The sequence below is a fragment of the Penicillium canescens genome, assembly GCF_028828765.1.
Source record: "Penicillium canescens strain IBT 15451 chromosome Unknown utg000009l_segment0_segment0, whole genome shotgun sequence".
Taxonomy (NCBI): Eukaryota; Fungi; Ascomycota; class Eurotiomycetes; order Eurotiales; family Aspergillaceae; genus Penicillium; species Penicillium canescens.
The window spans coordinates 829,237-856,111 of NW_026703971.1; the positions used below are offsets into that span (position 1 = coordinate 829,237).

The following is a 26,875-nucleotide window of genomic DNA, read 5'->3' on the forward strand; positions in this document are numbered from 1 at the left end:
ACGGACCATCCCATCGATTGCATGGAACTAATGGCAGTGAGTAATCAAGTACCTCATTCTGGAAATAGAGGACCTACATAATGTCCAGGATGGTCAGTGCCTTCATCAAGTGTCCAAAAGTAGGTGCCTGCGTAAGGTAGTGAGTAAATCATTGTGGTTCTTTTAAAATTGCATTGCCCTTGCCAACTGGCATCGGGTACGGCATAACAGGGAATGTATGGGAAACGGAATATATTCACATACTGTAAACAAACCTTCCATTGCCCGCATTGACAACCGCCAGAGTAAGTTTATCGTCAACAGCAGATGCATGAGCGGATTCACAGGCACAGAGTTTGTATCGAGAATGAGCGTTAACACGCAAGGCCCTATATATGGGGTTAGTTCCTTAACATTTCATAGGGGATAGATAAAGTACATGAAGGAAACAGCCAACAAAACAAGGTTCACCATTGTGGAAATAGACCTTAACGATAGGTAGGAGATGTATGAATCGTTGCGGCACGGTTGCAAGATGGTAGCGGTACAAAGAAGGAGGGAAGAGAGAATATATACGATTTTATTTTCTCATGATCTAGTGCTTTTAGAGCTCTATAAAATTTACGTATTACCCAATAGTGGTCTCCATTTTATTCTCTTTACAGTACCTATCACCATCAAACCACTCAGCCAAAAAGGCGTCTAAACTTCCATTTCTAGCATAGTAGGAATGATGGCGCAGATTCTGGTTGACAGTACTTTAGCCTTCTGATTTTAGGGCTATTCTTTCGGAATTTCCTTTCTTTCGGGTTACAGTACAATCTCCCTGTAACGAGCATTGATATAACGAGATCCTCATACATGTCTGAATTATTCTCCAATAAAAATAACGAGGTCGCTCGATACAACGAGTCTCGTTCATTTGGCCTGTCTCCCCATAATATCTCCTTACGCCAAGGGAATTTTATATGGATGAATAAGTAGAATATACACAATGAGGTTATACTTAACCTAAATAGGTTGATTAGGTTCTTTAAATTCATGTATCAATTTACTCACCTATTTCCTAAGTCAATATATGATGAGGATTTACTGTACCAATAGCGATGTTTCCAATTATAGATAGTATAAGATATGCCCAAGATATAAGTAGGTGCTATGGAAATATTCTTGCTTTAACAGCTTCAATTAAATAGCCAACCCTGGCTGCTGGGGCCTTGTCTGGGTCGCGGCGTGGTTGGGGTCCGTTGCGTATTGTGGGTCCTTCTGTGGATTCCAATGGGCACTGTGCCCTCTTTAATTCTCTCCGGTGACCCTGAGGTTCCGCTGTACATTATCTGGTGGGGAAGATTATCCTCTGCGGAACTTTCGAACCCATTAAAGCCTATGAGCTCCTGCAATAACCGTACTTTATTCTTCATACAATCGAGGTCCGTCTCCCCTCAAACGAATGTCCGAGAGTATGGCCTCTAATAAGGACTGTCGTCAGTAATCTATGTAAAACGGTGGCGATACACGTATCTGATTGAGGGCTAAGAATGCCGAAATGCCACCATCAGTTGTGATTAAACTTGACGGTAACTATCTGATCATTGGCACTTAACTAGCGCGGTGAGACCAGGAACATACCTGCTATGGTGGCCTAAGGCAACGTAGTGAGGGGTACTGTAACAACGGGGTGGGCGTTTAGATTTGATGTCGTTGGTGCGGAAACCTCTTATCTAACTTTTCTACTTTCTCTTGGTGTAGAATATCTGCCTGGTGCAGTATAGTATGCCCGCTGTGCATTCCTATATTCCAAATACGGCTCGTATTCACTGAGGAGGAGCTTCAGCGCTAGCGAGTGTCTCTTCCCAGAAGTACTGTATTTAGTAGGCACAAGAGTGATATTTTACAGAATTCCAAAGTTTCCACCTTAAGACAATTCGCCAAGGCTTCAAGCTTAGTAGGGCGACAAAAAGGGTTCGGGTCATCTTTTCCAGACCCACTTTCTAGGGATGGCGCACATCCTCTCGTGCATCCTCTCATGCGGCCTCCAGACCTTCATCCTCCGTATCTTCCAACATGTTATGCACTGGATTCTGTTGATCATCTAGTGAGGTGAACAGCCTGCCCGTTATCCCTATGATAGCATCGTCCTGCTGCATCACGGGTAGAGATGCTAGTCATTCCAGAAAAAGAAGATCCGAGAAAAGAAACCCGAGAGAACTTATCCGTTTAATTGTCTTTTAACTTTACGCGTATATTCCTCTTTCCATGCTTATCCAATTAGTCTTTACACTGCCCCCTGCTGCACGGCGGCTTGGTATGCATATGATTAATTTATCCTATTGAACGTGCATATAATTGTCTGGCGCCCTACCAGAACAAACACTCCGACTTTCATCTTATCGCTCAATTTTGCTTCACTTTTTGTTGTAATTCAAAAGGAAGATTGATTCATCTATTATTCGGTGGGAAACTTGAGACTATATATACAACGAGAAGAGCAAGTTGATTTCCAATCAACTTGTTCTCCGTATACATATCTCGGGATTAATTCCGATGGTTCGGCTTGGTTCCTGATCTGCACCAGCCTCATATCACAACACTTTTCAGCGCGTTTTTCGTTTCAGGATCACAGCGTGCGCCAGCGCGCGCCACCAGTTAGGGTGGATAAAGCGCTGATTCATCTTAGTTCGAGGCATTTGTCTCAGAGCATTGAACTAAATGGGAAGTGATAAACTGTGTACTCTTTATATCTGCGCCTTTCAGCCTACCCACACCGCGCCCCGCTGTGGGTGCGCCTTAGCGCCACTTTTCTGCCACCAATAAGAAGTACTTTAATGTATGTAAAGGCGTAAGGCGGTAGAATTTGTAACCCAATGACAGGCCGTAAGAGATATATTACAAAAAATACCGCTAAAATGCATTAGCGGCCGGGTTAAGGGATACCTAATAACTAAGCCATTCGAAAAACATCTCAGCCAATCTCTGTATCCTACTGAAACTTAAGGAGATCCAGCTCCCGTATTCCTGCTGGTCATATAAAGTTAAGTTTCCTCCCCCTCTCATTGTAGCTCTTAACATCTCTCATTCCGATTGTGCTCCATCCATCGCAGTAACCGTCATGATGATTTTCAGCCTTCTTACTTTCCTTTCTCTCACTCATGTCATTGCTGCCCTCCCGTGGCTGTGCCCGGCAGAAGGAAACTGCTTGGAAAGTCGTACGATTCAGCATTGGTTCAGCTCAAATCCGTATCATAGGATTGACAACGCTGAACCAACAAGCCTAATGCAACTTCAAAACTTTCTCGCGAGAGACAATGCAGTCTGGCTTGAACGGGGAGAGGCCCCTCCAAGGCGGGGTGAATCATCGTTTTATGTTTCAATGATGGATGAACCCGATATCGAAGTCTACGTATTCCATTATAATACTGTTCAAGATCTCGACACCGACATCGGCTACGTTGGCTTACGCAACTGGGGGGCAACACGCGCCGCTTCGAAGTTGGTACAGTCATAAATGGCAATTTTCAACCCGTCCAGACCACCTCAAGTGTTGCAGGCCGTGGTGGTACGCAGATTGTTGAATTTGATTGGAGACCAAACTTTGTCTATCAACTTCGTTTCTATGACTGATGTGGCTTTGGGTCACAGCATAATAACCATCGGTATGTGTCGGGACATAACGTCCCGTTCTTGGTGTACGCATTCTTGCGCGGAGCTGCGGCTCCGGTGTTGTGACCGCCGAGTGTCCGTGCATGGGATTAAGGGGTATCTTAGAACCTGAGATGACCTGAAACACACATCTATCTACATGAATCAATCAACTTTCGCTTTAGGAGCATAAACACTGTTCACTTAACTGTGTACACGGTACCTAGCTGGTGATACCAACAGTATGTGATCCAATATCACTTCTTTCTGCAATACCCTACACGACCAACCCTTTCGGATTCATTGCTTCTACAGGCTAACCACTTCTCTGATCAGCAGCCGCTGCTGTCTACTGGTACCAATTAAATCTATTGAAAGGCAATGCATAAATATACAAAAATGTGTCCGACGGGTAAACCACCGCCGCTCGTCGTATTTCAGATACGACAAATGGAGTACACGTTTTACAGCAAATTGCAAAAATGGTGTCCGGTGCTATACCTTCATCTTTCTTTCTAGGTAGGACCCTAGGTCATAAGTAGTTGGAGTTTGTAACGCTCTGCAAATAAATTTGTTTTTCCAGCTCGATGATTGAGAAAGAAGAAAAGAGCATAGCACCTAAGGGAACGCTTTTGCAAATACCGTTTCTGCAAGTATCTGCGTTATTATACAAGTGACGAGAAGACGTGAAATCGAAATGAAACCAGAGTGTCTGTGTGACCTTTCGGATATTGATTTGTCTCACTGAACTGGAAGCGCATGAATTATGTATATAGCAGCGTTGCGATAAGCTCCCCTATCAGAATGACGATTTAGGAATGTTGTGGTTTGAAACTCGTGCAGACTAGGACCAAGCCACATCATTGAAATTAATTGTGCACTATCTATAGGAATGAACGTGCTCTTTGAAAACAGTTGGACTTCATCTTGTATCCCATTACGGTGATATATGGACAAGGCCCGACAACCTATTCCCATATATTTGGATTGCCTCTGAAGACGAATTAAATCTTAGAAAATCAAATTCGCAGAAAGTGCAACTACGCCCTGAGACCCGATTGATACAGTGGTGTAACAAAAGTATTTGACCTCCGGTACTTCGGGCCTTAGGACCCACTTTTCATACTGCCTGGCAGAAACCTCGGAATTCAATTCAATTTAATAGTGTAGTGGTGGATCCCGTGACTGTAGCATATTGTCAATGCAAGTTCATGAATACTGGAAGAGAACCGGAGAAATGGATAACGTAATTCACTACCGAGCTGATCACACCACCGAGCTGATCACCCCACCAAAAACGCGTCAATGAATTAGACTCTCTCTATTCAACCACCCACTATGCCACCAATTCGTACTCAATCCTCTCAAAAACGTACGGAGCAAGAGGGTAGGATCTTATTAGCTATTCAGGCTATTCAGAAGCAAGAAATTACCTCACTCCGCGAAGCAGCGCGCCAATTCAACGTACCGTATTCAACTCTTACAACACGCCTACATGGGGTTCAAAGCCGCGCGTCTTCGCGCGCAAATTGTCTAAAATTGACTGAAATTGAAGAGGAATCTCTTAAAAAATGGATTCTCTCTATGGACTCTCGTGGAGCAGCCCCTCGGCCTTCTTCTGTACGAGAAATGGCCAATTTGCTACTTACAGCGCGCGGATCTACCCCTCCTCTTTCAGTCGGTCAAAATTGGGTTACAAAATACGTTAAAAGGCATCCCGACCTTTCCTCCCGATTCTCGAAAAGCTATAATTTTAAACGAGCTAAATGCGAGGATCCGAGGATTATTTCTGAATGGTTTTCTCTTGTTCAAAAGACGATTCTAACGTACGGGATCGACCCCGACGATATCTATAACTTCGACGAGACCGGTTTTGCAATGGGCTTAATTACGACCGCGAAGGTTATCTCGAGAAGGGATGTCTACGGTCGGCGATCGCTTATACAGCCCGGAAATCGCGCGTGGGTGACCACAATTGAGTGTATAAACGCGTCGGGGTGGGCGCTTCCTCCGTGCGTGATTTTTAAAGGCAAAGTTTTTATCGAATCTTGGTTCGACGGCCTTCCGGAAGATTGGAGACTCGAGGTTAGTCCTAACGGATGGACCTCCGACGAAATTGGACTTCGATGGCTTAAAAGCTCTTTATTCCGTCTACTTCTTCGCGTACGAAGGGGAAGTATAGACTTTTAATACTCGACGGCCACGGAAGTCATTTAACCCCGGAATTCGATAAAATTTGCGAAGAAAACGATATTATCGCAATTTGTATGCCTCCGCACTCGTCTCACCTTTTACAGCCTCTCGATATAGGCTGTTTTGCGGTGTTAAAGCGCGCGTACGGTCGACTTATCGAGTCAAAAATGCGGGCTAGAATCAACCACATCGATAAACTAGACTTCCTCGAAGCCTATCCGACCGCACGAATCGAGGCATTTAAATCGGAGACTATTAAGAATAGCTTCGCCGCTACTGGTTTAGTGCCTTACGACCCCGATCGAGTAATCTCGAAGCTCGATATTTGCCTTCGGACGCCGACCCCCCCTCGAGCCGGGGTAGTGATTGGGAGCTAAGGACGCCCTCGAATTACGTCCAATTACAAAAACAAGCTTCCTCAATTAAAGCTTTACTAAAACAGCGCTCGAAAAGCCCACCGAGTCCGCTTAATTGTGCGATAAATCAGGTTTTAAAGGCCTGTCAAGTTACAATGCAATCGGCAGCAATTCTCGAGAAAGAAGTAAGCGATTTACGCGCTGCAAACGAGACGAAAAAGCGAAAGAAGTCTAGGTCAGCAAGGCAGATACTTTCCGAAGAAGGTCTTTCAGTTTTAGAGGCCTCTACCTTATTAGGGCAGCCAGAGCAAGCAGTTTTAGCAGCGATACCCTATGAGGTAGGGCCGGCTCAGGCACCTTCTCAGCCACGTAAAAGAGCCTTACCGACGTGTAGTGTTTGTGGAGTTAAGGGTCATAAATTGACAGCATGTCCTAATAGATCTCGAGTTTAGTTTATTGAATTTAATAGCGTTTTGGTTGAAATAATTGGATTTAAAATTGATGGGTTTAGTAGGGTGATCAACTCGGTGGTGTGATCAGCTCGGTAGTGAATTACGTTACTCCGAATATGCGGATTAGTCATTAGTGAATAGCATAAATAGCTTGAAATTGGTAGTAATAAAAGACAGAGTCATCGAGATCTTATTGGTCGGATGAAGTACGGCTTTTGAGACGTATTATTGGCCTAAGGTGTCGCAAATGCCCTAGGAAGCTTGCATGCAGCCTTCTCCTTCTAGGGAGAGCATCCATCCATCATCAATGAGACTACAGTTTTCCACCAGATTCTTCATTCTGTTGTGATCTGAGGCTGGTGCAGATCAGGAACCAAGCCGTACCATCGGAATTAATCCCGAGGTGTCTATACGAAGAAACAATTTGATTTCTAATCAACTTGATCTGCTCTTGTGTATATATAGCCTCGGTTATTCCCTCTAGTTCAGTACAATTTAAAATTTCCTTTTGAACTACAACATTAACTAGTCCTGGTGCATGTTCCTACATCAAAGGCTGCGATCAGCAATGAAGCCTCAGCATGAGTAATATAAGCGTGGTTGTATATCGTTCCATGTATTCCGTAGACGAAGTAGCAACCGCCCTTCTTTGGAATGATGACAATAGTGAGGAAGTCCCAAGGTCAAAGGTGAGGATTCGAACACGATTGTGGTGCCCTCGGAACAGGCCCGCGCACACATTTTCATCCTTGTCATGCAAAACTAGGAGGATTTCATCGGAGTGTTATGTGGCCTGGTAAGTACTGCGGACAGCGTGTAAGGATTCACGATACTATGGGTGTTCCCGTAGGGAGACAGGACATGGTAGCAAGGGGGCTCTGGGAAAATGGAAATACGGCATTCTTGTTGGCTCAAGGTAATACGTCTACTTGGATTTAATAGGATCGATGGTCGAAAGCAGGGTAATCTTTGGGGTGAAGCGTACGATTTGTTTTGACCTACACCCAAGTCAGGAGGAAATTAGTTTGACAGAGACCGTGGAATCACGAGGGCAGCTGACGATCATTAGCGGAACCGCAAATCATTCGACTGCTTAGTTTGGAGGAACCATGGAATCGCCTGCTCGGTGAGAGAATGCGGTCGTCATGAAGGCTTCAGGCCCGGGCTACTGCCTCACTTGCTTTCTAGGTTGCTCGTGATTAAGCCCTACAGCCCAAAAGAGAAGCCCAGAGAATTGGGGCAGAATCACAACAGTCTCGACCTGCTCATGTACGGGGAATTGGAACAGACTAGCAGTGTACTAGAAAGAATCTCTCTCGCTACAGTCGTAATCAAGATGCGGAGGGTAATGGAGGTAAAGTTTAGGGGCCGCAGGAGGGCCGGCCCACAACCTCAACCCATTTCCGGCAGCCAATCGGTTCCTCGGTTTTAGTGCAAAAACCGGAGATATTTTTACATAAGCTCATGAGATCTGTCCATGATTGGCATAGTTTCTACAGGCTCTCTGCTAGACATATCGGACTGGTTATTGAATGGGGTTGATGATGGGGTTGTGTCGGATTCAACGAGAGTATTCTCTTACGCGAAGCTTTATGCAGGACAGAAGACATAGCTTCTAGAACGTTCTACAGACCAGATAGACAAAGGGCAGCTTGCCACTTGACAGGAGAATTATTCTCCTGTGACAGGAACCAGGAAAGCATAACCACGGATCGGGATTTAGCCTACCATTCTGTTGCCAGAATTCCGCGTGATATTCCAAATACCTCACCTGCCTGGACCGTACCTCGGCCGTACCTCCTAAGCAACAAAGTCCTTTTCCATCGGTCACTGACGGCCGTCAAGTTTGGGCTTGTGGATCGATCTGGACCTTTGCAAATCCTTCACTTCTTCTCCGGGCCATAAATAGAACCTCCTTGAACTAGTGTCCCGTGGGTCGTCGCTGGGATCTGCATCGCAGAACCGTACCTGTCTGTCTAAATTCGCGGATTGTGTTTGATTGGTCCGTCGGGTGCTATTTCTATCCGGAGTCTCATCAGCGTGATAGGAGCGTTGCAATCTTGCGAGGGGTGGCGATCACGCGAACCTAGCTCGTGTGCCTGGTTGCACATTTCACACGGTTGTCCTAGGCTCGGTTTCCTATGAAAACTTTCCAATAAGCTCTGGACTTTTGTTTATGCCCTCCCAAAGAAGGACAATCCTCATCCTGAGCTTGAGAGTATGTCAATATCTGTGGGGTAAGGGAGTAGAGATTCTAGTAAAAGCAACATTAGCTGGCTGCGAGTAGACAGGGAAGAAACAACATTCAGCGGCGCGGGGCCAAGGATGAACAGGATTGATTCGAGCGAGACCAAAGGATCCTCCGGCCAACCGCAGGTACAGTCCAGCGTTTCTGTCAACCAGAAATTTTCCAACCTATTATTTTGGCATCTGTTGAAGCACATCAACCCTCATGAAAGAGACGGTGACCGTGGCTAAACGGGCAGATGTAGGGTGCCACCGCTTGAGCGATTTAATTGCAAATTCAACAATATGTAGGAATCACATTTTTGCGGCGTTGCTTTCTTTCAACAGTTGATGAAAGCGGTTCACCATACTCAACGCAAGATTTGAGAGAAATGATCCCAGGTCGAAACTTGAGTCTATAGGCCACAAATCCTCCAAACACCGTTTCAACGTCGTTCGACTTGCTTCAACGCCAACCAAAGGACAGTGATTTTCGTTATCCTCGGCGCAATGGTTCCTTGGTAGAGACTTGACCGAAAAATTATAAAAGGGGCCGGATTACCAGCGCAAAATTCTCAGGACTTCCATCCTCACACTTTGGTCCTCACACTTTGATGCATCATAGTGTCCCTCTCTTCCCTGCGGGCTTGAGAGCTTCCGTGACCACGGCTGTCGCTGCCACGAGCCCAGCGATGTAAGACTGTGCTCCCTCGCTGCCATAAGCCCCGCGAGTGTAGAAAGGTGCTTCGCAGGATAGGTCTGCGTGAACAACAATCCTCGCAGGGAGGTGCTGCGAAAACAAGACTACCTCGCAGGATAGGTCTGCGTGAACAATAATCCTCGCAGGGGGTGCTGCGAAAACAAGACTACCTCGCAGGGGGGCGCTGTGATGACAAGTGAGACCCGCAGGAGACCGCTGCGTTAACAAGTTATCTGCAGGAGACCGCTGCATTACCAAGTTCTCTGCAGGAGACCGCTGCATTACCAAGTTCTCCGCAGCCTAGGTCCTGCGTCAACAAAGCGCCTCGCAGGGACATCTGCGACACCAAGAGTCTCCGCAGGGACATCTGCGAAACCAAGAGTCTCCGCAGGGACATCTGCGACACCAAGAGTCTCCGCAGGGACATCTGCGACACCAAGAGTCTCCGCAGGGACATCTGCGACAACAAGAGCCTCCGCAGGATGGGCTCTGCGTGATCAAGTGTGCTTCGCAGGATGGGCTCTGCGTGAACAAGTGTGCTTCGCAGGATGGGCTCTGCGTCAACAAGTGTGCTTCGCAGGATGGGCTCTGCGTCAACAAGTGTGCTTCGCAGGATGGGCTCTGCGTCAACAAGTGTGCTTCGCAGGATGGGCTCTGCGTGAACAAGTGTGCTTCGCAGGATGGGCTCTGCGTCAACAAGTGTGCTTCGCAGGATGGGCTCTGCGTCAACAAGTGTGCCTCGCAGGATGGGCTCTGCGTGATCAAGTGTGCTTCGCAGGATGGGCTCTGCGTGAACAAGTGTGCTTCGCAGGATGGGCTCTGCGTGATCAAGTGTGCTTCGCAGGATGGGCTCTGCGTCAACAAGTGTGCCTCGCAGGATGGGCTCTGCGAAACCAAGTACTCCAGACCTTCCGTGACCACGGCTGTCGCTGCCACGAGCCCAGCGATGTAAGATTTGCGCTCCCTCACAGCCAATGAGCCCTGTGACTGTAAAAATGTGCTCCCTCACAGCCAATGAGCCCTGTGACTGTAAAAATGTGCTCCCTCACAGCCAATGAGCCCTGTGACTGTAAAAATGTGCTCCCTCACAGCCAATGAGCCCTGCGACTGTAAAAATGTGCTCCCTCACAGCCAATGAGCCCTGTGTATGTAAAAATGTGCTCCCTCACAGCCAATGAGCCCTGTGTATGTAAAAATGTGCTCCCTCGCTGCCCTGAGCCCCGCGAGTGTAAGAGTGTGCTCCCTCGCTGCCCTGAGCCCCGCGAGTGTAAAAATGTGCTCCCTCGTTGCCCTGAGCCCCGCGAGTGTAAGAGTGTGCTCCCTCGCTGCCCTGAGCCCCGCGAGTGTAAGAGTGTGCTCCCTCGCTGCCCTGAGCCCCGCGAGCGTAAAAAGGTGCTTCGCAGGATAGGTCTGCGTCAACAACAATCCTCGCAGGGGGGCGCTGTGATGACAAGTGAGACCCGCAGGAGACCGCTGCGCTAACAAGTTCTCTGCAGGAGACCGCTGCATTACCAAGTTCTCCGCAGCCTAGGTCCTGCGTCAACAAAGCGCCTCGCAGGGACATCTGCGACACCAAGAGCCTCTAGCCCGTGCAGGCACCTCTTCGTGGTGTTAGGGACCAGTATTCGAGCATTCCAAGAGTATTCGATGAAGCAAAGACCTGCCCAACATCTTCATAATCTGTTTCGTATTCCCAAGAAGCACAATTGGATAGATAGAACGAATATAGATCGTCCCAAAATCAATCACCAAGTCGTAAGATTCAAAATGGGCTTCCCTCGTTAGCGACCCGTATTCCTATTCATTCTGCCTTTTCCGCAGTCCGATGATCCCGTCGCTGCTGCAATGGAAAACGGCATTTCTCATTCAGGTTTAGAGTAAACAGAGATGTTACGCCGGTATGTTTGTTTTGATAGAATGCTTGTCCTGACGAGAGTTGAATTGGTGAGAGTTGATGTGTTGATGTTGATGTGTTGATGTTGATGTGTTGATGTTGATGTGTTGATGTTGATGTGTTGATGTTGATGTGTTGATGTTGATGTGTTGATGTTGATGTGTTGATGTTGATGTGTTGATGTTGATGTGTTGATGTTGATGTCGATGTGGTGAAATGTGTGTAGCGAAACATCACTTGTAGTGAATGGTTGGGCGGTGAAGGGAGGGGTGGTCCACGTCTCATGGAGGCAGCGCGGTTTCTTGCCATGTCACCCACATTATAGAAAATTCAATTGCATTTTTTTGATTCCGCAAAGCAATTTTGATCCCTGTGGGTCACGTCTTGACTATGGCCTCCAACTCAATTGAGATGATCCAATTCAAGAATTGTCCAACTATGATCACGCAATATACTGTACACTCAAGATCAGAACTACGAAGTGTAGAGCCATGTGATGTATCTCGAAAATCCGAATCATGGGTTCAATTGAAGATGATTATGCGATAGGCTTAGTCTCTTGCGTCGCGAAAGAAATTGCGTGAGATGACTATTGCTAGTCACTCGAACCTATTCTACACTAGAATGCCTACATCGTAGAGCCATTGCGAGAGTGAGAGTTTCTTTCTCTCGAGGTTAACATTTCATTGGTAGCTTTGGCTCGTGAATATATGATTGGCTCCAACAGGTAGGAGCCCGTCGCAAATTTGTGAATAATTCCCCGTCAGTACTTCCGATTCATAGTCCACCCAAAGTCTCGTAAAAGTCCACTACAGCGATGAAGAAACGGTCGTTACTTTTCCGTGAGGCATATTCCCCACTACATGCGATAAATCATGCTCCGCTGCTGATATAGCATGATTAAATTCCGATCGGGGCCCAACGAGCCATCTGAAATCAGAACTGGTAAAGACACTCTCCACGACCACCGCTCAGGACCTAGTGATATTTCTACAGGGGTGTTCTCATCTACGTGTGACCCTAGCAGGCATCCGCTCAAACTCCTCCCCAAGCAAAGATAACATGAGCGCTGATTAGGGTAGATAATTCAGTATAGGCTGTACGGTGTTGAAATATATGCCTAGACAGTGGTATCTTGGCAAAAGGTGTATGTCAATGAAATGAGGTGTTTTAATTCTGACTCTCCGAAGAGGTACTTCTACAGCTATTTGTAGTAGTAAAAATACAATAAGCGTGAGTGCGACGGAACTGCAAGAGTTCCATGGTACAAAACATCCAATAAGCCCTATATGGTCGTTGCGCATGAATTTAGAGATGTTGAGGCCTCAGGCTCACTGAGCCAATACCTCAACATACGGGACATTCAAAGGCCCTACAACCCGAGGGCCCTTGTGGTGCTGTTACAGACATTAAACCCACCTTCACGGTGAATTGCCCAACAGTGATATGCCAGATATCGTCTTGGGAGCGATGTCAAATACATCATAGATGATCAAAGCACAGTGAGCTCAGAGACGTAGAGAAATCGGTGATTTGCTGGCAAGACCTGCTTGCGCCGCCAGTTACGATATGTTAGACGACGGTCTCAATGGACGAAGGATACTGAATAACTTGACTGACCTCCAGCTGCTGTGACATTCAAGGTGTATGGGCTTTGCACGTAGTGCTCGGGCTTGGATAGAAAAACACAGGCTTAGGAATGAAATCGCCAAGCTTCTGTCTAACAGGGAAAGCAAACAATCGTGATAGCGAGTAGCTCCGTGTATGTCCGAGTGGTTCCCGCTCGCTCGAATATGTCGATAAGCTGAGCAACAAGGAGAGGAAGAGGAATCAGGGGGACTCTATCAGGCGTGGTTCTTGGGTCATGGGTCCTCTCAATCGTTTGGCCATCCTCGGTCTTGTCCATCGATTTGAAGCTGACTGGCTATTGTTAGTTGATTCGGGTAGAAATGACGGGACTTTTGCCTCACCTTCTCCATGCAAGCAGTCCCGACTAACAACCTCGCCAGTACGAAAATATGGCTCTAGTGAGACAAAGCATTGGCTTCTCCCGGTTTCTTAGGGATTTCAGGCTCGAAAGACGCTAGATGCCATCTGAGGACAACGATGGTCACCCACTGGACGCCAGGGATCCAAGCCGCAAGTAGGCCATTCTATGAGAGGGTTCAAATGCCGGGAGACAGACGCTGCTATGCGCTCCATTGGGTCTGCATCAGGTAGGCATACCAACGCATGATCTGATGAACCAAATCGACTGGGAGAAGGTCGAGGTAGCGACTCGTCGATGCCACCAGTAGTCATGTTAAGAAACAAAGCATAGATGGTATTGGTGTAGGGGAGGTCGAGCAGATAAGAGATTTGCTCGCTTTGCATTCGGGTGATGTGAATCTGACGGCGTCTTCCTGTTGTGAGACCCGAGTCAGCAAGTGTTGATTCAGTTGGACAAGGTGTTGTGCTTTACGCCGTTCATGAAGAATCCGAGTGTATGCTTGAGACAGATAATCAACAAGATTCGTGATCATACCTGCTTACCAACTAGATCACTGCCAAATCAGTTCTGCGATGCAGTCACCAATATGCTATGTTGTATCTAGGTTCGTCACACTCTCCGGCTGTCGCTTCGAGAAGTCGCGCTGGATGAACCGACAAGTTCACAACACGGCAAAGGCGCATGACGAACTCACGTGTGACAAAAATTGTACAGTTGTATTAGGAGATAGCTTCGTGCAGACAGCGAGAGGCTGAGGCACTCCCCTGTTCATGGTGTGAAGGCGGTGAGTAAGGGGAAGACGCGATGGCGCGTCGGGCTCGGCGGGAATAGGTTACTCGCCACAAGAATTGTCGCGGGTGGCGATGGGCTGGCTGCTCCTGCAATGGCATAGAGATGTCAGTGGTGTTTGTGTTTCCGGCACAGAGTTGGCACAAATCATCGGACCCGGCGCAGCAGGAGGCGTGATATTGCACTTACGTCGTCGTGCACAACGAACGTCTGGGGCTTATGCGTCCTGTTGTTTGCCCGCGGCCTTAGTTGCAGTATTTCACATAGGACATGTTGCATGGTTTGAAGTGATAGGGCCAGAAATGGCGTGTAAGCCATGACCCTGCGCGGAGCACTGACGGAGAGCTGGTTCGGACTCGGTCTGGTGCGCTGTCAACGGTTTCCTGTCCGTCGTTAGCTTGTCGATCGGCAAGGCAATGCATGACTCACATGTTCTGAAAGACGACACGGGAAAGGGCACCGTGGCTGGTGTATATTGGATGGAATGCATGGATCTTTGTTTCGCACCGTCTTTGAAGTCAGTCTAGTCTCGGATAGGGTCGCGCGGAGACAGACTTACCTCGACCGCTCTTCTGCATCGGTATATTCAGGAGCGGACAGTGGTCGGCTGCTATGGTGGACAGATGTTCGCATAGGTACTTTGACTAGCTAACCCAAATCTGCTTCTTTGATCGGCTGGCATGAGTGACATAGTGGACCTGGTGGTCGTCGCGTCTCACAAGCACTTTCTAGCTTGTCGGTCCACGATGTAACTGTAGATGTCAATACAGTGAAATTCCAGTAGGTCAAAGGGAAGAACTTATCAGGAATCGAAGACCTGCTCGACTTTGCATAGCCAAGTGATGGTAATGGAGAACAAATTGCTGGGGGAAGAGGACGTATTTATAGGTTCTCGGCTCCTGTAGCACGCGGGCTCTACTAGAGAGCAAACGTTGAACACGATGTCTATCTTAAGTGAGGCCTGTTGCAACCCATGCCTTCATTCTACCGCAACTATTAGCAGCGAAATTCGTGGTGCGATCTTAGATGCTCATCGGGAAAACATGCTAAAGTCATGTTGAAAATGAGTCAAAGAGAGTCAGTCGGTTAAGAAACGTTGGGTCACTATTGAATCTACGGTCTTAATATTGAGGCGACGGAAGCTATTCATTCTTTAATCTTACCAAGAGCGCTCACATTTTCATCTAAGGAAGATGGAAATTTTCTGGCCTCGCTCGAGTGTTGATTGTCTGAACTGTGTGTGGTTCTGTTCGTCTAGGCTGCGGAAAGCGTCAGGCCACGGTCGTGCGCGGGCGCGGGTACGTACTCGACCCGTCAACCCGTTGAAGCTTGGCCATCCTTGTTGACGAGAGTCAACTTTTGAACTTGTGATCATGGTTGAGATGGATACCTTGTTTTTTCGATTTTCTTTTTCAGTCCTCTAGGTTTTACTCTATTTACTTTTGGAATTTCTGAGCTCTCAAACGAATGTGGAAAATGCGTTGTGATTGAATATATATCTCCCGGTCCGTTCATCACCGGAAGCCACTAATATGAGGCACATTCACCAACCATCAACACCACGAGACTGATCACCAGCACCATCATTAAATGGACTGCTAACAGAGTGCTGAGATTGAAATGCTGACTACGCTGATTGACTTTCATGGTGAAAATGAGACTGAGTATCTAGCCGCCGATGTTTTCTAGTCTATAAAAGCCTCCAAGAATTAGTGGACATGCTATTGCCCAGATATTCGACTTTCCCCTGCGATCAAGATGGATGCCCTTAACAGCACGCCAGACCAGGAAAAAGAAGGAGAACAACAGCCCAGTGCATTGCCAATCGTTTCTGAAAAAGAGAATTCGCAGGAGGATTCTGATAATGTCCCTCCACTGGTAAGTATGGCGGCTCAGCTTCCAATGCTCTTGCTGACCGCCGCAGCTCTCTCCCTCGCAACAGGAAGCAGAAACAAGACATACCTTGGCGACCGAGCCCTTTCAACCTATTTTGAAGGTGCTAGCAGACCTCGAACGCGACGATCCCAAGTTTGCCTTTCCAGCAGGTCGAATTGTCGGACTCTATCGACGCCTATGGGAGTCGTGCGTGTCCAAACACATCGATGGCCAGAAGCTAGAGCAGAGCAATGGGATCTTGAAGGAGGCTAGCAGTCACCTGACTAAAGAGAGGGACGGACTTCAGCTTCGCCACGACAAGCAGCTGTCTCGGCTGCGCTTCTTTGACCAGGCACTGGAATCATCTCGGGATCGATTGACTAGGATCCTCGATGACTGGGATCACCCTTGCAGACTCAACCTGGCAGGGCTGCCAGGCATAGCAAGAGAAGGTTGAAGGATTCTATATTCTTGATCGTCCTATGTCTTTTACCATGTGGAGAGTATCCAATGATGTACAGTATCCAACGATGTTGCAATGAAGAGTTACCGCAGGGAAAGAAGCTTATATCTTTTCGAGAACTCATATTACAGCTTTTGTGGAATGTGTCTGCGAATAATCCCGCATGTTCTAGTGTCGCTTTTATTGACCCAATACATCATAAACAAAAAACTACGGGTCCAATGACAGTGTGGGCAGTGTAGCTAGCGGAGAAAGTGTCAATTAACTCGGCCGTCCCGCATTGCATCATGACAGCTAACCGAAGTAGATGTCGCCAGCTCTTACAGACCACCGAACCTTCTCCTTGGAGACCGCTTCAACAATGTTTGAGGAGTGTTGTCGTCTTTTATTCTGCTTCGAATGGCCCTCTGGATGCAATCGTTTCTTGCTAGATCCAGCGATCTCTTCAAACTGAAGATTTCCAGTCTGGGATTGACCAAAAGTGCATCAACAATCGAGGAATGCCCACCCTTGACCGCCAACATCAATGGATCCTCAGAGCATTGATTCCTGAGGTTCACATCAATCCGATCATGGATTAGTAGTGCCTGGACCATCTCCAAGTCACCGCCACGGGCAGCCATGCAGAGAGCGGTGTCGTGAGTTGCGATCGTGCTTTCATTGATGTTCAGACGTGCGTCTTGTTGCACTAAAAGTCGTACCACATCGAGATGGTCATGTGAAACCGCTCGACAAATGGGTGGGTCTATTGTATCCCTTCCATTAATCTCTACGCCCTCCATACTCAGTAGAAAAGCTCCGTGATATGCGGCCACGGAGAATGGAGAGTGGCCTCCAACACAGAGATTCAGACTGATCCCTGGCACCGCAAGCAGCCGTCGTAGGAGCACGGTATCCAACCTGGCCGCGGCGTGGTGGAGAGATGTAGACAGCGTCTCGAAACTCCCGCGGCCTCCAACAAAATTGACGTTGATGTCTTTCTCGGCCAACAGCCTTTCGGTTATCTCGTCGCATGACGAGTAAGTCGACAGCCAAAGTGGCGTATTGCCATTTTTGTCTTTGCAGTTCACGTTGGCACGGGGGTGACTTAGGAGCAAATTGACCATTTCTAGGCGATCGCTTTGAATGGCGAGATGGAGCGGCGTATCACCATTCGGGTCGTGGGCGTCCAAGTTCAGACCTTTTTCTCCGAGAAGCCGTTTGACAACATCTACCGACCCATATGCCACTGCTTGGTGAAGAGGTAGCTCAGCCTCCTGTGATGATTGGGTACCAAGAAACACCTCGGCCATCGGATCGTTTGAAAAAATCATTTCCATCACGGGTCTATTGAAGCGACATGCCCAGTCCCATGGCGAGTGGCCCGAATCATCCTGTAGATCAGGGTCGCTGCCTCTAGAAAGTAGCAGATGCACGAGCCCTATTCGGCCTGCGAAGACTGCTAGGTGGAGCGCCGTTCGGCCGTGTTTGTGCTTGATGTCCACCTGGACGTTGGGTTGTTCTAGAACGCGCTTGACGGTGGAAAAAGTTCCGTAGTGGATGGCATACCACAGGGCGCTCTCCCGCGCTTGATTTTGAATGTTGATGTCTAGATCTCGACGATTGAGCAAGAGGTCACGCACAGCAGCGGAAGAGAATTTCAGCGCCCTCATTAAAGGAGTTTTGCCTCGGTAAAATGCATTGATGTTGGCGTTGTGCCGGAGCAAAACCTCCGCAAGACCAACGTTGTCGTATTTGACGGCCAGGTGCAACAGATTGCTGTTCTGAAATTTGATATTGTATTTCCAGATGCTGGGCTGCAGTCTAAAATCGAGGTCTTTGCATGATTTTGCGAGGGCAAATAATGCACTACCGTCCAAATACGACACAATCCACAGCAAAAGCTCGTTGGGCAGGTCTCTGATATTTGGCTGTAACGTATTAGCTCATCGGTAAACCCCGTAAGAACGAATTGAACGGACCATGATTGGACAGCGGATGGAGCAAACGAAATGTAGATAGGGGTGAGGTGAGAGATGTGAAAGTAGGATATGGGAGGCCTTTATATACTCACCTCAGCTAAATTCCGTGGTCAGCTAGGAGTGTAGTCTGTCACTCCGCTGAGAGGTGCGTAGCAATCACACGGCAGCATCAAAGCCTTGACAACAATGTTCAGGCGCGGAGTTGGAGAATCTGTGGGGTCTAGCTCCTGGGAACGCCAAAACTGTTCCTGGTAGTGTGTCGATGGCCTGGGAACCGAATCTATCTTGGTACCCACTTTCATCTAGCGCCATAAGAGTAGATCATAACCTATCACGCGCTTCCGAATTCCATAGGCAACCCAGAATTTCACCCAGCATATGTCGACTTTGCTGCTCACCGCAGTAGCCAGTCTGTTCGCCACTCCCTGGTCACCGCGATGGACAGTCACAGGTGCAGCTGATTGCAGCAGTGGTCTGGAATGATATCCCTTCATGCAGGCCACTGATCGGCTGTATACGGCGCATACTGCGTGTGAATGCATTCTTCCACGTACCGACTGTTTCAAGGAAGTGTTCCATGCCAGCCACGCAGCCATGTAGGTAAGGAGCCCAGGGCGATGGCATATAAAGCTGGCGAGGGAACGCCGCAGTGATTGCCGAACACCACCACAGTCCGAAGCATTTTTGACGACTACCTCAATAACTACCATGCTGCCTTGGAATCCGTTTCTTGTTTGTGAGATAGAGGTCAGCCCCAATGGCGGTCCTGGCTCCTGTTGCGGGATGACGAAAAAAGGCGAGCCGTGCAAAAACTCGATCAAAGTTGAAGACACCAAGATCGGCCATCAAAAGTTGACCACTCTCGCCAGAGAGCCATTTGACCTGTCATCGTTGCAGTCGAAGCTCTGTGATGTCGCCAGAGACTTCCTCTGCGCGAGATGGCACCGACAACGGCAGGCCGACCAAGTTGGCCAGCAGTGGTATGAAGCTGCAGTCCGCAACCAGGCGCGAGTACCACATGGCTCCAGAATGGCCTCTCCATCAGTTGTTGTACATTCAGGCCAGCGTCAGACATCGTCAGCCTCCAGGCGACGCCCTGCATCAGACAACACTGGCCCGTCACCTCCTCACAGGCTCAGACAAAACCCGCCGGTGCGGCTTTCAACCAACCCCGAGCCAGTGCAGCCATTCTATCCATTTGTGACTTCTGCAACGCTGCGGACGAACAATGTTCCATGGCGCGTTTCGCCGACCCGACCAGCCATCCTCTCATCGGCAACTAATATCCGGGCGGGTGTCCAAGACTTGACGCTGCAGAGTCTCAGGCCGAGCCAAGCGGTCGACAGCATCCACGTCGACAGCATCTACTGTGTGTTCTGCCAGACCGAGGATGAAGACCATGCGGACGAGAGCGTGATCTTGCACTGCGGTCAGTGCACATCGCTCTGTCATCTGTCATGCGCCGAAGAATGGTTGGAAAAGCGAGATACAGGGTTTGGCACGTCATGCTGTGTGTGGTAAGTGTGGATGACCTTATTTCTGAGACGACCAAGATACTGATGACCGCAGCCGAAACGAAGGAGCCCTAGATGCCATCATTCGCCCCTTACGAATCCCTCCGTCGGATGCCGAGACACATTCCGTCCACACGGCAAGCGATCCATCTCCCACTGGTGGGCCCCGTCGCTCAGCCAGACTAGCAGGAACTCATCTACCGCGAGAACCTTCTACTTCTGCACCGCTTCGCCGGTCGGCACGACTGAATTTCACTCAGCGTAGGTGATCACAGGTTACAGCCGAGTTTGACGGAAAATGCGAAAAGCCAGTGAATCACACGTGAGTGCACGTGACCGACACTCGGCATCGTGATCGGCAACAGAGTTATAGCCGTTATAGCCGTGATATAGAATTTTGAAGCAAATTAGCAAGAAATGAAATACCGATGGTTAAGCTCAGAAGGACAACGCGACCGTTTCATCTCGTAAGTGCTGGACACCAATACACCATAGCCAGTAGCTATTGACTGTTTCGCTGATTCCGAAAATGTCTGAGCTCGAAACTGTAGTGGTAGATAAGAGTTCTGTTTTCATGATACCTAACGGCGGTGACCAAAGAAATACAGATAAGGATCCATCTCAGTGGAGCCGTGTCGCGTGAAGGCGGGCATTGCTAGCAAAAAGCCACAGGTAAGGGACTGACAAACTCTCGTGCTTGTTAACTTACTCTGGGAATCAATGTGTTGGCCCTGGGAACCTCAAAAGCATTTCTAGGAGCTTTTTATCCCCTAGGAAATACGCTTTAGCTTGTCAAGGATATACTGGAAGCATACGGAACGGATAGACATATGATCTGCGCGGGACCCACATGGTGTACATGGGTTCCCCTGAACGCGAGGAAGCTACCTTTCTTTTGCTTCCTCGCGCTACGTCTCGTGTCTAGAGTCAACTATAGTTGTTCTTAACATCGATTGTTCATCTTGAAACACTATCCACCTCTATGAATACGTGAGACCCTCACATAGCTCCTATGGTTATCTCTAATCCCTAGGAAAATGGATCTACCCCTGAGATCTTCACTTTACGTTCCTGACTGAATACGAAACTGGCTCTGGGAATACATTGACCAGATCTGGGAGCTGTGGAGCCCCTGGGAGCTTACTTTAGGGTCCTAGAGTCACTGTCTTGCCTTCTGAGATCGGCGAAAGCCCTCACAAAACACCTTCACCGGACCTGCGCACAATTCTGCGTCGTTCGGTCACTCCTAGAAGGTCAAATCATCGCCCCAGGAATCAACAAGTCGTCAACAGGAACGCGGCTTTGATTCCCCGAGGCGGGGATAGCAGACCCCAGAAGCTACATCGGGTTTCCTGGGGGCTACGTGGCTCCTAGAGGATGTTTCTTTGCTCCCAGAAACGTCTCAGAGGCTTCCGGGAGCAAGAGAACTCCCAGGGTCAAGAGATAAGTTCCTAGCACCAATGAAACCATCTACAGGGGCGTGACCTGTTTCTTAATGGTGATGAAGAAAATGTGCATGTTTGTATCTGGATACCGCTATGGATATCTAGTTGCTGGTTATACGGACAGAGACAGAAAGTGTGCATAAAACATGGAAAGTTTTATCTAAGTTCCGGCGTTGAAGGCCATATAAAAATGATTTCGGACCAAAGTACCCCTAGAGAGAATAATTTTTCGCTTTATTCGGGAGGCAGAACTCCAATGGGATGACCCCTGTTTGAGCACCACTTTACGTGCGGGTGAGAAGTCGAACACCACTGCAGGGAGTTGCATACAACCCAACCCCAACTTGCAATCTCAAGCACGGTTGCTCCATCGACATAGCTTCTTACTCCCAACAGGGCGATCTGTTGTATGTGATTCCTCGGTCCAAGTGATAAGAAAGGAAATTGAAAGACTAAACAATGCGCTAGGACAAGCAGGCAATCGCTCCAAGCAAACCATGCGAATTCGGAACTGATTCTGGCAGATTCTCAAGGTAACGAGATACCTCTTGAGCCTGTCATTGGTATTTGCATTACCCGTGCGCCCGTGATTGGCGAGCTGTTTGTCGTCGAGCTCGAAGACCGTCGGAAAACTCAAGAAGCGTCATATTATATGTATGTTCAATCCCTGGGACGACAATATAACGCACAAACTAACCTACAACATCAAAGGGCATATTCAATCACCATGGCCCAAATTTCCGAAAATGGGAAGTCCCTTATTTGCTTTTCGTCGGATTGGGACAAGGTCTCGAATACTATCATATCGATGGAAGTCTTCAAGAGAAGCGCCCAAATTGGAAAGCAAAGCATAGCTACAGCACAAGCTATTACTCCTCTCCCAACTGAACCTAAAGGACAAAATGCAGAATCAAATCACAACCTATGAATCAGCATAAATCTATCAGAACACCCATCCAGTCTAACTCAGTGCATTGCTGTCCACGTCTCCGTCTAATTTGCCCTCAATACATATAATGTTCAAAAAGGAAATGAAACCAGACATTGTAAAACATAAATAATAGAAAGCCAAAAATTCCATGCACCTGCAAAGTAGTGAAGGGTATGTTTGGTACATCCCGAGAGTTGCACTTGTTCTTCATATTTCCTCAATCCGCGGAACAATCAGAAGAAGGTGCGGTCTGGGAGGTAGTCAAGGATGACTCCGACACTGATGACGAAGACCTCGGTGTCGTCAAAGCGGAGGACGCCTTGGTGGAAGATCCCGAGTCAGAAGCAATACATCGGCTGCCATGCTTGAGTCCGTTGTCTAATGTACATGACGACATTTCTCCCTGGTGATTGGAGAAGGTGACCACCCCCGTATCCTTCACCTGAATCCATGCAGCTGACGAATTGTCTTCCGTGCCACAAGCCTCCACCCCGTGCACAGGGTAGCGATGGGTACGGTCTCCGACTTCGTTCACCGCTGCGAGTGTTAGTAACACTTTTTGCTGACTCTTATGCCAGAAGTCCACTTACTTGAGCATTTTTCTCCCTCAAGCTGGCCAAAGAATGCTGAAGATCCCGTGCAGCCATGGTTGTCATAGGACCATATCGCGCATTGACCATCAATATCAATGATCTCAAGGGTGCCGCCGAGAGATACGCTTGCATAGGCACTGGCGAGAATCATAACGATGGAGAAACGCATTTTCCTTGTCTTAGACGAATTACAGGAACTTAAAATTCGAAAATATTGTGTGTTGCGTCTTGTGTCCTGTATTTCTTAACCGATTGATTTGGCGTTGTGTGTAGTCGAGCAAAACGAGGAAGGATGACAGAGGCTTTTATAGAATTACCGAGATTTCTGAGAGCCTTCAGATCGCCTGTAGGGGGCACATATGGAATTAAAAATGTCAGTCGGCTGACCAAAGTTGAGGTGCATGGGAGATTAACACTTTGGCAAGTATGGTCGGTTATTGAGGCTCACTATGCGGTCAGGAATCGGTTAGATCAGTTTAGGCCAGCTAAGACAACTTGATGCTTGCTCAATAACCCTTGACGTATCTAGGGCTAGAACATGCGGGCGACCTTTTCAGAACTGATGAGCTCCGGAGTTCTGAGGTACTTCCTTTCAACATCTCACCAGATTACACCTCACAACCCGGCCGAAGGAAAATGGCTTGTTACAGCTTTATGGCGTGTCGTCGTGGCTGAAGAAGTGAGGACTGGATATGCACTTTGACACTTGTGGCGTAGCAGGCCATTTTCGAAGTGATGTGCCGCGTCTAGGATAACGCGGGGCGCGAAATGCACAACCATAGATTCCGACCTTGGTCTTTGTCCATTCTGATAGATCTATGCTATTCATAACCGAGGACCCATGTATCCAATTACGAGGCGTATCAGGCCGCGTGTGTGGTCGGCGGTCTTGTTCCGGAAGTCGGCCCAGCCTTGGTCCCCACAACACGCTGTGTTGAACGATCCAATTCATGTTTCTGAGGCAATACAACACGGTGCGGGTGAGTTGCCTCTGGCTTTTTGTTAGCCTTTTCGTCTCTTCAACCCAACATTCCGCTGCATACTGTATGTTGCGGCCGGCAGCCGCACTTTGTCGAGGCCATGAAACACATACTGATACAACAGAATGCCCTTGAACTTTACTCCTGTGCTTCCAAGTAGCATCCTGCATCACTAAAATGAAATAGAACCCGCCGAAAAGCACATGGATAGCAGAAAGCATATTCATATTTTATACTTTGGGAGACATGGAACATCCTCTCCCACCATTAATATATAGCCTATGATCCTTTAGCTTGGTCACGGGCTCTCGCGACCCTGACCTTTGGCTTTTTCGAAGTGTCTAAAGGCCATGTCCTCTCAATCCACCACAACCATGGATGGTGAATTCAAGCGCCTCAAAAATATCCAGATGAATGCGCTGGACGAGAACATCATGGCTTTCCTCGAAGCAACTCAGAAGTCGGTCCAATCCCGGGGCATATGCAACCCAAGGGGCCCTTTCAAGAGGTCTCTGATTCATTACGCCGCTATGGGGGACTGTACTGAGCTTCTTTTACGACTTCTGGATATTGGTGCGCCAATTGACGATCGCGATCAAAACAAACGTACCCCTCTTTCCTGGGCTGCTGAGTATGGCTCTTACAACGCAACGAGAATTCTGGTGGAAAATGGAGCCCAAGTCAATGCTCTCGACGATATGTACGGGACACCATTGTCGTGGCTGGAACATGCCGGGCTTCCTGATTGCAAAGGCCTCCCATTTACCAAAGCATATCTCAAAAAGAATGGGGCAACCATGAAAGGTGCCAAACGGGCCTGGATTTTGCAAAAGCTTGGGCTTCTCTGAGTGTCGTGTCTACGGGGGAATCTTCCAGCACCTTCCCAACTTAGGTTTCGTCCATAGTTTGCCTGTTGTGTTTCTGAAGGCTGTGATTGTTCGTTACTAAAGGAGTCTATGCATTCTTATCCCTTTTTCTTACACAGAGTTACGTCCCAAGACAAACGTTTGTCAGCGCAGCCACCTATAACCCATGTTCCTGTACTAGTCAAAACCTCTGTTAATATCGGAATAGAAAGTAAGATTCATCCCAGCTTGTTTGAACGTTGGGATGGTAATAATGCACTATTCGTTTGTTGTCCAATCTTGCCCGAGTGCAGACGATAGAGGATCGCGTACGCTAACAACCTCATCTCGTAATGCCATACTTGGGTTGCTGTAAAATCTTACCACGATGCTAATTTGCCAGCAAAGGTAATAACAACAGGATATTAAAGCAAGAGGCTTGCTGCTGACAGAACCGCCGCACCATTAAACGGAGGAATGACGTAGGAGTGGCAGAGACGTACATGGATTAGGCAACTCTGGAAACTCTTACCATTTTCCCATCTAGTGTCTTTATACTTGCACAAGCAATGGTCAACACGTTTTACCGGTAGTTCCATCAGCTTGATTGTTGGCGGCCTCAACAGGTTATCTTGCTCTCTTAATCCATCTGTACTGTACTAATATGGATGCTCAGCTAAAGCCTGAAATGGATAGCCAGAATTCGTCCAGCCAACGATCATTTTGATGACCAAAAGCTCCATACTTTGAACGGACGACAGTCTGACTACACTCCACCGCAGCAGCAAGACATATAATGGCACTTATATCATTTATTTGGAGATTAATAAGGAACGCTGATTATCCTTAAACTGATTTGTCACTTTCACTGTATTTTAGCACTGACAATATAATATAAAGCGTCCACTGATCTGTTTGAGATAGCCGCGTTTTGTCGCGTGTCAGTAGTAAGATGTAATTGAGATCTCATGATATTATGTATTCTGCTTTCAAAGTTGTAACACTTGCTCATTTTTGCATTAAGGTACTGCTACGTATTTTGATGAGCCCATGATGGAGAGAAGCGTCAGCTAATCGCCACCACATCTCTCTCAGAAAACGCAACAAGACTGCAGTGCTAAAAGTGACAATTGTAACGTTGACTGTCTTGCATACGCGCTTTCCAGGATCTGTTGATATGACGTTTTCCCCTTTCCATGGGCGCGGCTTATTATAAATCAGCGACAATGAATTTGTAATGCGAGTATCATTCTTGCAGGATAGGCAGGGTAAATTCCAACAAACAAACACCGGAGAAGAATGATGAGACACCCTGCTAGATCACTGTCATTCTGCCTGAGAATCTTCTTCGAACGCTATTGATGAGCCGCGTGACAGGCGGGGGCAGGAATGAGTCCTCATCGCCTTCATCCGCCATATCCTGGCCCAGGTCATCCGTAGGTGCGCTTTCCGGAATCACTGTGTCTGCCTCGCTGTTTTCGTCGTCCTCTGGGCGCTCGTCAATACTCGCTTCAGCTGGGCTCCACTCATCCTCGCTGATCGGTTCAGGCCTTTCTGCCTCTGTTTCGAACTCCTCCCATTCTTCGTTACTTTCCTTGTTACGTTCTAGCCGGCTGATCAATTGCTTCCCTCTTTCAGATTCCTCCGAGTACGCATACATCACTAGGTCTTGCATGGCCGACTCATCTAAATATTCCCCATGCGCATAGCAGATTTTTGGTGCAACTGTGAAAAGTCGCTCTGTGCCAGCACCTGTAGCCGGAATGGAGAGTAGATCTCGAGCCAGTCGAGTGAGAACAGGCCATTTGTGTTGATGGTCTTTCCAGTAAGCGCATGGCGAGATATTGACAACTCCTGTTGTGTGTCAGTAGTCAACAGAAAACATAGTGAGTAGTTGTCCAGACCTTCGCGGAGATATTGATCAACTTCATCTTGCCCACTCCTTGAACTACCAGCCAGACCAGCTAGTGGATGCAGAAGCCGGTCGAGCCCCAGAAGCTGCGGAGAGCAAGACAGTCCATTCACACATGACAAGCTCGTGGGCATTTGC

The 26,875-nt window shown here is 48.0% G+C and overlaps 2 protein-coding genes across 2 annotated transcripts; one reads left to right on the plus strand and one right to left on the minus strand.

Annotated features, from left to right (window-relative positions):
* Positions 1–3,352: 3,352 nt before the first annotated feature.
* On the plus strand, positions 3,353–3,600 carry N7446_011868 (uncharacterized protein; the record flags this gene model as incomplete). The annotated part of the gene is made up of 2 exons (XM_058520610.1): positions 3,353–3,472; positions 3,508–3,600. The coding sequence occupies 2 exons, from the start codon at positions 3,353–3,355 to the stop codon at positions 3,598–3,600; spliced, it is 213 nt and encodes a 70-aa protein (XP_058366896.1).
* A 19,024-nt stretch (positions 3,601–22,624) lies between these two features.
* On the minus strand, positions 22,625–23,169 carry N7446_011869 (uncharacterized protein; the record flags this gene model as incomplete). Its single annotated transcript, XM_058520611.1, has 2 exons — positions 22,625–22,944; positions 22,998–23,169. The coding sequence occupies 2 exons, from the start codon at positions 23,167–23,169 to the stop codon at positions 22,625–22,627; spliced, it is 492 nt and encodes a 163-aa protein (XP_058366897.1).
* Positions 23,170–26,875: the final 3,706 nt, after the last annotated feature.